At 41.4% G+C, this 14,522-nt stretch overlaps 1 protein-coding gene across 1 annotated transcript; it reads right to left on the bottom strand.

Annotated features, from left to right (window-relative positions):
* Positions 1 to 219: 219 nt before the first annotated feature.
* On the bottom strand, positions 220 to 13,976 carry arhgap25 (Rho GTPase activating protein 25). The gene is made up of 11 exons (XM_071922215.2): positions 13,564 to 13,976; positions 10,299 to 10,501; positions 8,134 to 8,221; positions 7,340 to 7,453; positions 6,653 to 6,857; positions 4,858 to 4,990; positions 4,383 to 4,456; positions 3,787 to 3,908; positions 3,027 to 3,184; positions 1,454 to 2,007; positions 220 to 1,052 (listed from the first exon to the last, which is right to left on the bottom strand). The coding sequence occupies exons 1-11, from the start codon at positions 13,625 to 13,627 to the stop codon at positions 851 to 853; spliced, it is 1,917 nt and encodes a 638-aa protein (XP_071778316.2). The 5' UTR covers positions 13,628 to 13,976; the 3' UTR covers positions 220 to 850.
* Positions 13,977 to 14,522: the final 546 nt, after the last annotated feature.

Here is a 14,522-nt window from a genome sequence, read left to right as displayed (position 1 = left end):
TTTCCCTCTTGTTTTCCCTTTCTCTCATTATCACAATCTGTTGTTTCATATTTAGGCAATTAATTTGTATCTAAAAGCCTATGATTATTCATTGCAAGTTCTAAAGTCACAATACAGAAATGTTGCACTCATGTTTATGTCATTCATCTGTACTGGATGTACATATACAGTATATTTGTGGTATAGGATTATGGTGTAATATAATATTTGGTCTATCAATTAAAACTCAGATTTGTGTTGTTTTATTAATTTACCACCAAAATTAAACATGAAACAATATAGACCATTCTACTCCATATATTACACATAATACTTGTATTATTAACAAATAACATAATTCAGTTCAGTCCACCTCTGATCAAACACTCCAGGAGACTTTGATCTAATCTGAGTCTCCATCCAGCCTTGAATTCCCATGGAAATTAATTTCTTGCATTTTCAAGTTCCAATACGACCATACCATTTTGTAAATAATTCATCTTCATGTAATTTGAATATTTCCAAGTGTGGCACCTCCTTTCCTCCATATTACAACTACACCAAATCAAGGCAATTCATATACAGCAACATCACTCCTCCTCCCTCCAGAAGCGTGCCTGTGTCTTTAATGTGAATTGCATACTAATATTGAAAGCCTATTTAGATCAATAGCCTCTCAACTGACTGTCTTGATAGGCACAGACAAATGAGCCAAAAACTTCTCTCTAAGAGCCAGTATCTGAGCTCACATGGGAACAAATATCCCCACTGGAGGATGACAGTATGTTCCATAACCAGTCTCTGTGAAATGAGCTCTTTTAAAGACTAACAGAGTCACAAATCCATATTCTGTTGAGTCTGAAAGTTACTTCTAGGTGGGAGCTTGTGGCTCTTTGGTGAGGAACTGCTCGATGTCTCTTTGCAGCTCCTGGTTGCGCCTCTGGGCCTCGTCCCGGCTGCGCTCAGCATTCCTCAGGCAGATCCCCAGAGCGGTCACCTGGCGGCGCTCTGCCTCCAGAGCAGACTGGAGCTCAGCCACTGTGGCCTTCAGCTCCTTGTTCTTCTGCTGCAGACTGCAAGAGCACAGAGGGTTCAGATATGAGAAGAGTTCCTAAAATGCAACCGAATCATCATTCAAATGGAGTTCATCATTCAAAAATAAAAATTATCCAGTCTGTAAAAATGTTAGCACTTTGTCAACCAAGGATGTAAGTTACCTTGCTCTGTGAAAAAGCTCCATAACTTTTTTTTTAAATTTTGTGCTATCAAATCATTGTGGAAGGGGAGGTATCACTTCAGTCACTTTTTATCAAAGAGTGTGTCCTGTATGTAATAGTGGAGGTGAGGGACTGTATGTAAAGTGTGTGTAGCAAGTCAGTCACTGTGTTTAAAGCAATCCTCTTTATGTTACCTGTATGAAGGAAAATGGAAAATGCAGTTAGCATGTTGTCGATTACAGTACAGTTGAACTCACCTGTCAATGAGCTGTTGTGAGTGCTGCTGGCCGTCTTCCTGTTTTTCAGACCTGTTGTTTGACTGGTGACCTGATCCAGTCAGGGACAGTGACTGGACTACACTCGGTTGATCAGACAATGTCTGAGACAGCTGGGAGTCATTGCTGGGTTTAGAGGAGCCATCAGCATAAGAAGCTGTGGTGTCACTGCCTCTTCGGGCCGTGGACCTATCCTCTCCCTCCTTGCTGGTCGTCTGAGCACTGCCGAACAGCGAGGACCTCTGGAGGTCCAGGATCTTAAAGATGTCCTCCGAAAACGTCCCGCTCTTCTCCTCCACGGTCTCCTGGATGCGACTCCACCGGTTCACGGCCTCGGCCTTGGCTGCCATCCCAGTGAGGGGGCAGTTGAAGCTGGGCAGGGTCTGGGTGCGTTTGCGGGGACTTTCTAGCCAAGAGTCTGACGAAGGTGAGAGGGGCTCTGGGACGTTTTGGGGGCTGCAGTCTCCTCCGTCTGGCCCTGGACTGTCATTGTCGTCCTCCTCCTCTGGAGACTCAGACAGAGAGTTATCACCCATCTGGGGCAAATAGATAGTTGGAGATTAAATTACAGATATGCTTGTTACATAGAAGTCTTTAATGCACAGATTGTAGTTTTAGTTATACAAACATTTCTCGGAGGCAGAGCTGCTCTGGAGGCAGAAATAATCTCATTGGCAGAGAAGGAAACTCTGGTTAAAATATAAATAAAAAGTCTAAATGGCAATGATTTCTTTTTTTCATTCACTCATGAAAATGCCATTCATGATCTTGGAAGGTCAGCAGGCTAGCTAACTATCTTAACTAGCTAGCTAGTTTGAACTTGGAAGGTTAGCTAGGCTAACTAGCAAATTTAGATAACTTTTGTGGCTGGATTGCATTTTTTCAGTTGGTAGAGTGCTAGGCGTCATAATATTAGCTTCCTCCTTTCATATTTCACACGACACCCTGCACACATGCATACACGCACCCTCACACTGATTCTACTGACGAACACACCTCATTGTTTCCTTAGTTTAGTTTGTGTTTAGGATTATATACTTTATCTAAATAAATTATTCATTATTTGGCTTTCAGCCTGCGTCCCTCTCTTTTTGTCATGGCTCCAGAGCCAGGTCGTGACACCTCTTGCCTTTTTTCACTGGATTTCAGTCATGTTACTTGCCTGTGGTTCTTTGGCTCCGCCCACTGAAGTTTAACTCAACCAATGAGACTATATCTGCCTCCAGAGCAGCTCTGCCTTCTATCACTAAAAAAATCTGCCTTTTATGCACCATATTCTTAATTGCATTATTCATGAATATTTTAGCCCACTAAACACTATATGGAAGTATGTAACTGTTTTGCTCTGGGAGCTGTGATACACTGGACAACTTTTGGACAACGTGATGTGGCAATATTGCCTGAGAAGATGACTCAACCCACAAGAATTATTTTCTTTTGGATATTTTTCCCCTGTGTCTCTTAATTTTCCATGAGCCATTTCGTTGCCTTGTCGTGTTGCTCAAAGCATTTCCTGGTGTGACACAGCCTGAATGTAACTGTTAGATGCTCGTACCTCTGCAGACTCCCAGCCTACGAAGCTACGAGGAGCTGTCTTCTTCTTGCTTTCAGCCTTCTTTGCGGGAGGGGAGGGAAGCACGTCTTTAGAGGGAGGAAACAGAGCCTCATGCTGTCTGATCATCACCGTCATCAGCTTCTGGATCTGGGGAGTCGCTGCATAGGAAAACAGACAAAAAAATGTTAACACACCAAGTGTCTTGTTTTCAGGTCCTTAAGCAAATCACTTGTGTTGCACATTCACTGTCTTTTAAAAATTCCACTGAGCAGGATCAGTGCTGGTTTCACAGTTGTTTGTCTTTGCTCTTTTCAATGTGATTTTGTCCTGTTCAGCACATTGTAACCTATGTAGTATTAGTAGTAGTGTAGTACCTTTCTAAAAGGCTGTTTCATTGTACTTAATATAGTGTCTAAACACGAGGAGAAGGGAGGTATTGTCACATGTTAAAAATGCACATAATGACCTCAATGTTAGAACATTTGTTGTATTTACTCAGCAGTCACTCACCATTTGGATTCCAGGTAATTAACAGATTGTTAAAGTTTTCATACTCCATATAGGAAAACAAGATTGTATATATAACTCGAACTAAATGGACTAAATGTCAGATGCAGCCTTATAATCACAAGGTCATGATACAACACAATCACTCATTTATCTTTTCAACAACACATCTGCCAGCCTTCAAAGAACTGCAGCTTTGCACAGCACTCTGCTCTTGTTGGGTCACGGTACAACATGGGCGAAGTGTTCTCACCCTTCATCACAGTGATGGGGTCTTCAATCTGAGGCTTGAGCAGGTTGATCCCCATCACTGTAGCCAAGTTCTCCACACTCATCTTATTCACCTTGGAGTTCAGCTGCACCTCAAACAAGAACCTGCAAAACAAAAAGTATGTGATTAGCATGGTCAACCCATACAGTACAGTATGCCTTGGACCTGGTGACTCATCAGAAACAGTTTTTTTTTTTTTTTTTACATTAGGCCACTTGCCATGGTACACATGAACTCTTCTCTGTCCTTAACTTTGTTTCAGTTAATTCACCTAGATCGATTTTCAGAGAAATTCAAACTCCTTATACTCTGCACTCTCTGAAATCAAATGATATTGTGCAACAGTGTATCGTTTTGTGATATGTGTGAAATAAGATACATAATGAAATAGCTTTTTTGTGTCCCTTTAATGCAGTGGTTCCCAACTCGGGACTTCTGGTTTTCATTGTAGCCGTCTAATAGGGACTGATTTAGACCTGGGATGCCAGGTGAATGTAATTATCCACTTGGTCGGATAGAAGGCCAGTTGAACAACTGCTTTAATGTTTTTTGCCCTGTGCTTTGGGTGCAGTACTCACCGGCAGATATAACTGAGAAGGTTGTAGTTGACTCTGGGAAGAAGAGAGATTTGTTTCTCCAACTTATCTCGACCCTGAGAAGACAGAGGTGCAAGAGATCAAAGGACACATAAAATCAAGGGAATACTCCTACATACACATTAGTGTATGTAGTTGTATGTTGAGCTGTGGGCTCAAATTTTGATCAAATTAAAAAACCCACAATAATTTCATTTGTGCATGTTTAAGGATGCTCTGTAGTGATTTTCATGTAATTTGTGCAAAGTATGTGGGACTAGTTAGACTTAATTAGTTTTACAGTTTTTAATAACAGTGGTGGACTTCATAATTAATTATAGGTACCAGTGTATGAAAGTTTTGTCTTATTTGGGACCTCAGAAAATGACAGTTGTTGATTTTATATGATTTTTTTTTTAAAGTTTTAAACGGCAGCAGAGCTGGCAGGCCCCTAATTATAGTAAGTGTGTAACCATACTGATGTGCTGTTGGGGTCCAGCAGGTAGGTGCAGTCCAGGAAGTCTTGGTACTGAGTCCAGGGCACCACTGGCTGAGGCAGCTCCCTCAGGTACAGCTTGAGCAGTGAAGCCACCGTGTGGACATCTGTGTCACTGCAGACAACGACACAGAAAACAACCATTAATCACTCCCTTAAACCCTTAAACCCTTAAACCCTTAAAGGGAAAACAGAAAACACAGAACATTTACTGGTTAAAATTTTTTTTAAATTAAATCGGCTATTGGTGGATCTTGGTTGCTACTGGCTGATCCGTGACGAACCATGACAAAATAGGTAACCTACATCACAGGTAACCAGGATCAGCCAATAGCAGATTGCAATTGTAATAGCATGCTTTTGACCAGCAGATGTCAGTCCAACCTGAAAAGTAGTCTCAACATAGATGTGATGCAATTTGCCTGATTACATATTTATTATATAATTAATCAGTACTATATTAGTCTGTGGAAGCCCTTGGCCTGAAATGATTCTAATGCGACATTTTGATCGGATTCTATATAAATATTCATGAATATGCTGCTGTTTATTATTATCATAAGTTTTATTTTTGTTATCATGCTGGGTTTCAACAGTTCAATAGTTTTAGTGTCTCATGATCTACATGTTGTCTTTTCCACCCTGCCAAGAACTGTTTTGCACTGTTTGCTCTGGTTAACCTGAGCACAAGGTATTTTGTTGGTTAGATGTAGAGTAAACATGGTCTTTTTACATTCTAATATCTCGGTTTGAATCCTAATAGTCAGTGCTCTTTTTTTCTCACAACTCTGGTCACATTAGCTTGCAAACATTTTAGGTGTAATGGATGTTTTTTCATCAACAGTGCTCTGTCAGAAGAATGTATTGTGATGTTGAGTAATGCGGGCCTCCTCCCGTGCCTGCCAGAACAGGATGTGGTGTTGCCTTCAGCTCATAGCAGAGAAGTCTATCAGCCTCTGCGCTATCATCCTCTCTTCATCTCTCTCTTCATCTTTCCTTGCACACAGAGAAACCTACATTGTCGGTTGATTGAGGTTAGATCGCTTTTCTTACTGCATAGCAGTGACCCACTTGGGTCAGGCTCTTATACTGGCAGACCAGGTTAAAAGAAGATTTGAAATCAAGGATAGTTTTCAACAGTGTGTGAGATTTGTGACTCTACTGCTCCATGATGATCTTTTTTTGTAAAAAAAAAAAAAAGATTTTATATTTGACTTGACTTGATCGAGTATTTCTGGTGTGTTTGAACTGCTGGAATAAAAAAAATGCTACATAGTACATTTGAAAAGAAAAATGTTACCTAGTGGAAATTATATCTCATGTACATTTTTCAATATAAAAAAACACAGACAATTGTATCCTTTAAAATATTTACACTGTGTGCAAGCAAAGAGGTTGAGATGGCTGCCAACTTAAAAAATATCCAATCCTGAGTTTTACTTGCATGCCAGTAATTATCTTTTCAAATAGTGGATATCTTCTTTCAGAATGGAGCTCTTTGAGTGCAGATGTCCACCATTCTAAAACTATTAGTGTGGTATAGCAGTTCATATGCTCCGACTATGAAAGGATTACACCCACATCTGTATTATATGATATGGGCTTTTGAAGGCGGCTGATACTGATATCTTTGAATTGGAAAATCCTCTGAACTCTACTATTACTACTACTATTACTAAAATCACTATTACTGCTACAACTACTACTACTACTATTACTACAAGTTGTAAAAGTAACTCTAGTCTGTACATTGGCCACCATAGCTTGACTGTATTACCTTGGGAAGGACGGCCTCTCTCCTGCATCAAAGGCGTCTCTGAACTGCTTGACTGTGTTGTCCTGGCCCGGGAGGCGGAAGATGCCCTCCTCATTCAGACCATGTTCTCTGATGTACTCGGCGCACTTCTGCACCAGGATTGGCACCATGTGCGGCCCGAAGCGCTGCTCGTATGTTACTGTCTCTATGAGGCCCTTTCCAAACACTGCAGAGAGGCAGAGGGGCAAAAGCTCACATCTGGGGCTAATGATGTCCACATAATCAAATCAACACCATTTTCTGTGTTGTTTTTTTACAAGATCCATTAAGTAATTGTATTATGATGCCCACTCTTGAAACACTGACTGGCTTTGTTTGCATAGTGATTTGTTGGAATGAGGTTATTATGTTTTTTCACTGAACATTATTGTCTGAGCTTTTATATAAACACTGCAAGTATGTAACTAAACATGAGATACAGATATATTTTGATACACTTTTTCTGTGGCTGTAAAAGGTGTGTTTACATTAAAAAAAAAGAAAGCTCTAAAAAGTATATTTCCCATCTACAAGCCAAGAACATATAGTATGTGAATAAACCCAAACTTTGGATGTTCAATGACATGAATCATTTAAATAAGCCCAGTCAAATAGTTGCTGTGTCATGCCTAGTTTCAGTTTCCATTACAGTTTCAGATAATACCGAACCTCCACTAGTAGGAACGCCGATGACCCTGCGCAGAGCGCGGACCCACTCCTCCATGTCACTCTGGGAGTTTGCCATGAACACATAGGGACAGCGCTCTCTGTCTCCAGTAGTACCTGCAAAACACACAACACAGAGTGGATCAGCCCAGAGGACTAATAACACACAGTCACATAGGCATAGAGCTGGGAGTCATAACTTTTTCAACCTGGGTCACTTTAAAACAGATATGTATTCTTGGATTAGTGCTGGTGAAACAAAAACAACATTTAGTGGAAACTTAGAGAAGATTGTGGTTGCTATCCATGTGGGAGCCAAGTGAGAATCTTGATGCAGATAAGCATTCTTGTCACACAGACGGCCATTTTGTGTCCAGAGCCATAGTTAAAAAACACTGGTGCAGATTATCTGTTAGAGGATCTGTTTTTCTGCGAGGCACGTAAACATGTGAAGAAGAATGAAAAAGACAAAGAGATGACATGAAGGACAAAACGGAGGCAGAGAGAAAATTTGGCATAAAGAGAAAGACATGTAAAGAGGAATACCACTTATTTTAAGAATTTACATAGAAGTTATTTTTAAAGCCAAGGACAGCACAATCAGTATGTTTGCACATGGACAGTGTCCTAAAACCAGAAATCAGGAAACCACAACTTCTTTTTTGTTTCTTGTGATTGCAGGCAGTACTGAATGATCACTAATACAGACCAAACTGTCCTATAAAGCATTGGGATAACTTTTTCTTCAAAGCCTAAATTCAGTGTCCTTCAAAATACAGTGCGGCCTCTGTGCTTACGTGGTATGACCTCAAAGAGGTACTTCCCAGGGTCATCTGAGTTCAGAGGGACCTCATTAACTTTACTGAACCTCAGCTGGATGACTCCCTGCAGAGAGAAAGACACACACACACACACACACACACACACACTGACATTTTACTTCGCATCACAAGAAGACACATAGAACCACTGTCCGAAACATGGGTCCCCAAACTTTTTCATGTCATGGACCCTCACAAAGATATACATTCTGTCATGGACTGCCATTTGAGGATATTCTGTTATTATGATGAAGATTTTGTTACTAGATAAGATTTATTAGAGAGCTACATATCTCCTTTAGGCTTTAGGGAGATAACAGTGGAGTTAACTTACTATCAGAATTCTTGCACATAAATTTCCTGAGGACCCCAGGGAACCATCTCAAAGTTTTCATGGAACCACTGGTCCAAGACACAGATTTAGCCTTTTCCCTTTATGTCTATGGGTTTTAGCCTTCAGTTTGGCTTTATCTAGGCCTTGGCAGGGAATTAAAATATGAGGAGATCCATACAGCCAATGCCCTCTCAGTGCAGTAATGGCAACAACATGTATTTTCATAGGAATGAATAGGCACACTCAAATGGTTCTTTTATTGTGACATTAGAAATTTGACATTTTGCATCATAAGGGTCTTTATCAGCCATACAGCTGACTGGAAAAGGTTGCGCAATATGCCTCTTTGTCACTATATTGACCTTCTATCCATTTAGGGTAGCGCCTCTATTCCTGTTCTTCGAGCACCGTTTATCAAACAGCATGTGTTTTCACTTCCCCTTTCTCCCCTTCTACTCCCACTCCTCTGTCTGTTTTAAGACCAAGAAAGACAGTGGAAATGACTCTTGGACTTTTGTGTCAATCTTGATAATTTGGTGGCACCAGGGTGGCCCAGTGGTTAAGAGGCCGTCCTTAAACCAGAGGAACCAGGCTGGAGCCCCAGTGTCCGTCGGCGCCCGCCCTGCTTAAGTGTCCCTGAGCAAGACACTGGGTGTAAACTCTTCCCTATACTGCTCCTTTCCTTTCTTCCCTCACTGCCACTCGTTTCCAACCAGGAAGTAAATTGGAGGAAATGAGGAGAGGAAAGGAGGAGAATGGATAAGCAAAAGAGGAGAAGTGAGCAGAAACAGGACAAAACGCTTCCCATTACCATCACCAAGCTGACTGCAAATACTGATGAAGAGGCCCTATCACACTCAATTAATCCTGCAGCCAATAGCTGGGCTTATTCATGACTGGCATATTTAAAGTGCCCTAGGCCTGGCCGGTTTTGTTCTAACGTGGAATATCAAGTACGCTACACATTATAAATGCATGACATCTACACCTTTTTCTTAGAATTAACTAAAAATTAAACTAAAAATAAAGAAGTGTTGCATAGACTCAAGGCCAAAGGCAAGGCAACTTCGGTGTCTGCAAATAGTTTTGCTAATGAATATGGGCTATTGTAAAATTTAAAGGATTATATAGTTTATCTTTCAACTAGCCAAGTGAAAGTTGAAAGAGGTTTGGGGCTTCTGTATTCTTCCTGGCTGCTTCATGCTAGGTTAGCCTAGTTGTCCTAAAACCAGTTAGGTATGCAGCCAGTAGTCAATCAAGTCAATTGTCAATCCTCCACATTCCACTAATCTCATGTGATTTGGTGTCCAGGCATGATGGGTGTGAAATGTTCCTGGAAATGTTTACAGCAATGGTTTACAGTGCAGAAAGTGTGTGATGCATAATGGACTTCACTAATGATGAAGACTGAGATTTTGTTTTGCCTATATAACAAAACCAACAACAATTTTGGATTAGTAAAAGGTTTTTCTTCATACTTTGTATAATGCTAATTGCCTACGATTACATACTGTATGCTAAAGCGTTAGCATGCGCACTGGAACGTGCAATCCATAAGAGACACAGAGATGATTTTGGTGCCAGTCCTCTCATCAGATATTGATGAAGGTGACCAATGGACTAAACTTCCAAAAAGTCGGAGTAGTCTGTTAATTTTGAGATGCATGATTGTTATGTGTGAATTGCTCTGGCAATATGTCATGCCAATAAATGCCAAAGAATTGCATCCAGGTTTTAACACAATAATCATAATCATAATCATAATCATAATGTCTAAACTGAACTAAACCAGATTCCCTGTGCCCACCTGCACGGTGCTCTCCTTGTCGTCTTTGTGGTAGGTCAGAGTGCTTCCTCTCAGGACGAAGTAGCGCTGCTGCCAGTTCTTGACGATGGACCTCTGCTGCTTCTTCAGCCAGCCGGCCTTCAGCGGCCTCTCCATGGACCTGGGGGAGCCCGGCGCGGCCGAGCCTGGGCTTCCCTCGCCGGGCATCACACTCTTGGACCGCGCTGCCAAACACAGCAGGTGGGTAAGTGTTAGTGGGGTCACATTAGCAGAGTGCTATGCCATGGACTGACCTGAACATTACCAAAACATCAGCACTGCTCAACTTCCTCTTTTTGTTGATATGAATATGCATCAGTCGCTCAAGGCTGAGGCCTGCAGTGTGTTATTGTTCCCGCAGATGCAGTTTCAGAGTGATTATGTGCTCTGCAGTGGCCCTAAAAGGAAACTGCTAGCCCCTGTCTGACCTGACCTGCTTCCTGTAGAAGGTGCATGCTCTAAGATTACAGCTATGATTGTTCCAGACAAACATAGTGACCTACAAATAGACTGCCCATTAAACAATAAGCTGTAACGTTACTAAGTGGGAAAAGGTCACTGTGATGAAGTGCAGCGTAGTCTTAACTTGAACTGAACACTGGTACAAAAATGACTGTTTCATTCTCCTATGAGATTTCTGGAGAATATCATCATCCATTGATAATGTGTAAACACTTTGGATTTCAACTGGTTAATTCTGTGACTGGGAGAGAGAGGATGGGGGATGGTTTAATGGAGTGATGAAAGAGCAGAGCCAGAGGTGTACGTGGCCCAGAGACGGGGGAGACAGACGCAGACGGTCGGGGCGACACGCACGGCGGTGGGCCTGGAGAGATGGTGGGATTGCGATTGAGCGCACTCGCTCAGTTGTTCTTAAATTCACCGTGGCCTGTTAGGCAAGATGAGAGGGGAGAAGAGAAGAAGAAGGGCCCACGCTGCGTAAACAGGAAGCTGCCACATCATCGCCGGAGGGCCGGCGACACTTTGAAGGTCTCCACCTAGAAGTTCGAAAGGCTCTTTGGTCTAATTTTAATAGAGTCGCCCTCCCCTGATTAGTGGAAAGTTAAAGTGCTCTTGAGGAACCGCAGGCCACACACAGAGGTGGATGTGACACCACACCCACGCCAGACCAACACAGAGCTTTAAACTGGCCTCAGAGTCTCCACAGCAGCTCAAACACACTTTCTACATCCACCACCAAATGGAATTTACGTCAAGTGCAACACTTTTACGTCAAGTTGGACAATGTCGCATCAGTAAGGAGAGATTGACATTCAGAGTTTTGCACCGAATGTATGGGGGCATTGTTCACTGTGATGTAGAGGGCTGCCTTATTAATTTATATATATGTATTTGGATATATGTTTGATGAACATGTTCAATTACATCACTATTATCTAAATCGGTCTTTTCAATCATGATTGAAAACCATTAGTCTATATAGTGTGATACTTTTAAATTCAAAGGGATTACTTAGTTAAGGAAAGAGCAAATAAAATAAAATAAATGTATCTTATGATTATGGACAATAAATTGGTCTCGTATCACAACAACCTGTTTTGGGTTTTGTTTCTATATACTGTAATAATGCGTAATAATCCAATCCTGGATGAAATAATATTAGAAAGTTATATTAAATTAGTTTTAACCTGCATGGAGAAGCAGATGAATGAATCGGGTATGTTGTCATTAAAAGAAAAGCATATTAAATTGACTTCCACACTGTCACATTGACTTGTCTATGACTGTCTAACTTCTGACTTGAACCTGTATTGTCCCGTGTGGCAAACCCCACCCATCTGCTACTTGAACTGTTTTAAAAGCCAGCACAGTAGTGCACAATAGTGCAAACACTATTTGACTCAGGTCTGTGGGAAAATGTGTACTATATTTCAAGTTTATGCAGAAAGGATTGACACTGGGCATAATGCAAATGTCACCATGGAGCCATGGCATCTATAAATGGAAAAAGTAATCATAGTCACTAGAGAGGTTCATGCTGTCTGCAAGTCTCACACACACACACACACACACACACACACACACATTACACATTCAGAGCTGTACCACATCTGTGGCATTTCATCAGTTTCCTGTTAAAAGCCTGCGTCACACCAGTTCCAGGGTAGAAAATTGCCTTGGTGCACAAAACATGTCTCTGAAGGACAGTATTCTGCTTATTCTGCTGCAGAATCATAAGAGAAACACTAGCTTTCAGGAAGAGAAGCATTCATACTGAAACTAAGAAGAGTAATTCAATAGGCATAGGTATGCAATAGGCATGGAGCACATGGTGTGAATGCACTGTAGGCAGCTGCTTCCTGACACAATGCTGAGCAAACACACACTGATTGCTAAAATGAGGAGTATGAGTGTAAAATGATACGTGTCATAAATAATAGCAGGAGTCTACTAGTGCTGAACATATCCAGTCGCTGCTCGTGTACAACCCTCATTTATCACAATGTTGCAATGGCTGTGAGGAGACAGCATGTTGCTGCACTGATTCCACCCTGTGCAAACACAGGTGAGCACGCTATTAACTAAACCACTGTACTCTGAAATAGACATGATTGCACATATCTAGTTGTGCATGCACACACACATACATGCGCGTGCACACACACACACACACACAGTCAACTTCATATCCCACCCACTTTTGAGTGACTTGAGAAATAAAGAGCAAAACACTTTAATGTTTTAACTTTAGGTTTTAAATAGAAAAGATTCACTATATCGGATGTGATGTGGTGGTAAACACAAAACGGTGGCTGAACTGCTCTGGTTGATGATCACCGCACAGCGAGAAACCACCAATATGAGCACAAAACCCAGTTGTATTTTCACAAAATGATTAATTTCTGTTGTATTTTCTTTAAAAGATCCTATTTTCATGCAACTTACACAAGTGTGATGGTGCTTAAAATTCAGGCACATCATGAATTCATATCCAAAAGATCAATATTAGCTTGAAAAGGAGGATAAACTCAATATGACAAATGAAAAATGAGTTTAGGCAATTTTGCCCTGTCATTATCTGCTGTGTGGGTGCTGTGGCTTTAATCCTTGTACTCCCTCTGCTTGTAATGTTGCCAATCTAGGAATTTAAACTTATTCTACTGTTGCACAAAGCCCTCTGGATGACAGCATCAGCCAAACACCCAAAATGTAACGCAGAAATGTGAAGTGTGAAAGCACAACATCCCTGCTGCTGAGAGTGAGTGCAGCAGATCCTCTGGCTTACCTATCCTAGCTGTCTCGGCCTTGAAGGTGCTGAAGTCCCAGTTGCGAGGTAGTTTGAGAGACATTGTCCTTGCTTCATAGGACAGGTCAGTGTTTCATTTCACGCGTACACACACACACACACACACACACACACATTTATACACACTCGCACACACGCATACCGATCGCATGCACACACTAGAGATATCGCAGATCCTCTCCAGGCTGTCACACTACTAGAACCTGTCTCTATCACACTTCCTACTTCCTGTGTGTTAATCTTTCTTCTTCTTCTTTTTTTTTTTTTTTTTCAGCCCTTCACAACACGTCCCCTCATGTTGCCTCTACTTCCATGTGCATACTTGTTCAGCCCTTCTGATGGAGCATTGCATAAAAGGCTCCCAGGCTGATTCACGTAAAGGTATAGCCTCCGGGGCTTTATGTAGTGATGAGTTTTCAGATGACAAATGTTCAACTTGTGTCACAGAAACCACTGGTCTCTCTTTTCAAGCTCTCTCACCAGGAAGTGGTTTTCATCACTGGGTTGGCTCCTTCAATAAGCAGAAGCATGTTGCTTCAGAGCACAGATAAGAAGACATATAAGGCTGCAGTATGGAGTTCATATTCAACATAAATGTGTATTCTATGTAGTCAAAGTATCACCTAATGACCTCGGACTACATTGATAAAACTCAGAACCAAAGTTGAAGTGTTGCTGGTTCAATCCCATACTGATAGTGTTCAATACTGTCAAAGTGAAGCAATGGCACCTAACCCTCATGTATAAGAACAAGTATTAAAAACAGTACAACATAAGAGACAGTTGGCTGCTATCTGCATCTGTCCTAAATATGAACCATACATATAAAGTCAGCCAGCAAATTCATTTCAATGTGCATTTCAGATTACAAAATGGGGAAGAAGAATGAGGGGGAAGAGACCAGTCACACACAGCAAAAGCACATCATCTTTTTTTTT

This window comes from Centroberyx gerrardi, chromosome 8 (assembly GCF_048128805.1).
Source record: "Centroberyx gerrardi isolate f3 chromosome 8, fCenGer3.hap1.cur.20231027, whole genome shotgun sequence".
NCBI lineage: Eukaryota > Metazoa > Chordata > Actinopteri > Beryciformes > Berycidae > Centroberyx > Centroberyx gerrardi.
Note: the sequence above shows the minus strand (reverse complement) of the source record. Positions and strands in the feature narration are given on the sequence as shown.

Bases quoted from the DNA above. Each gene is read 5' to 3' on its own strand.
- arhgap25 (XM_071922215.2), bottom strand. From the start codon at position 13,627: ATGTCTCTCAAACTACCTCGCAACTGGGACTTCAGCACCTTCAAGGCC. The intron at 2,008-3,026 runs GTACGAGCATCT...TATTTGCCCCAG, and splicing joins TAGGCTGGGAGTCTGCAGAG to ATGGGTGATAACTCTCTGTC. The intron at 1,053-1,453 runs GTGAGTTCAACT...GTGCTCTTGCAG, and splicing joins TCACAACAGCTCATTGACAG to TCTGCAGCAGAAGAACAAGG.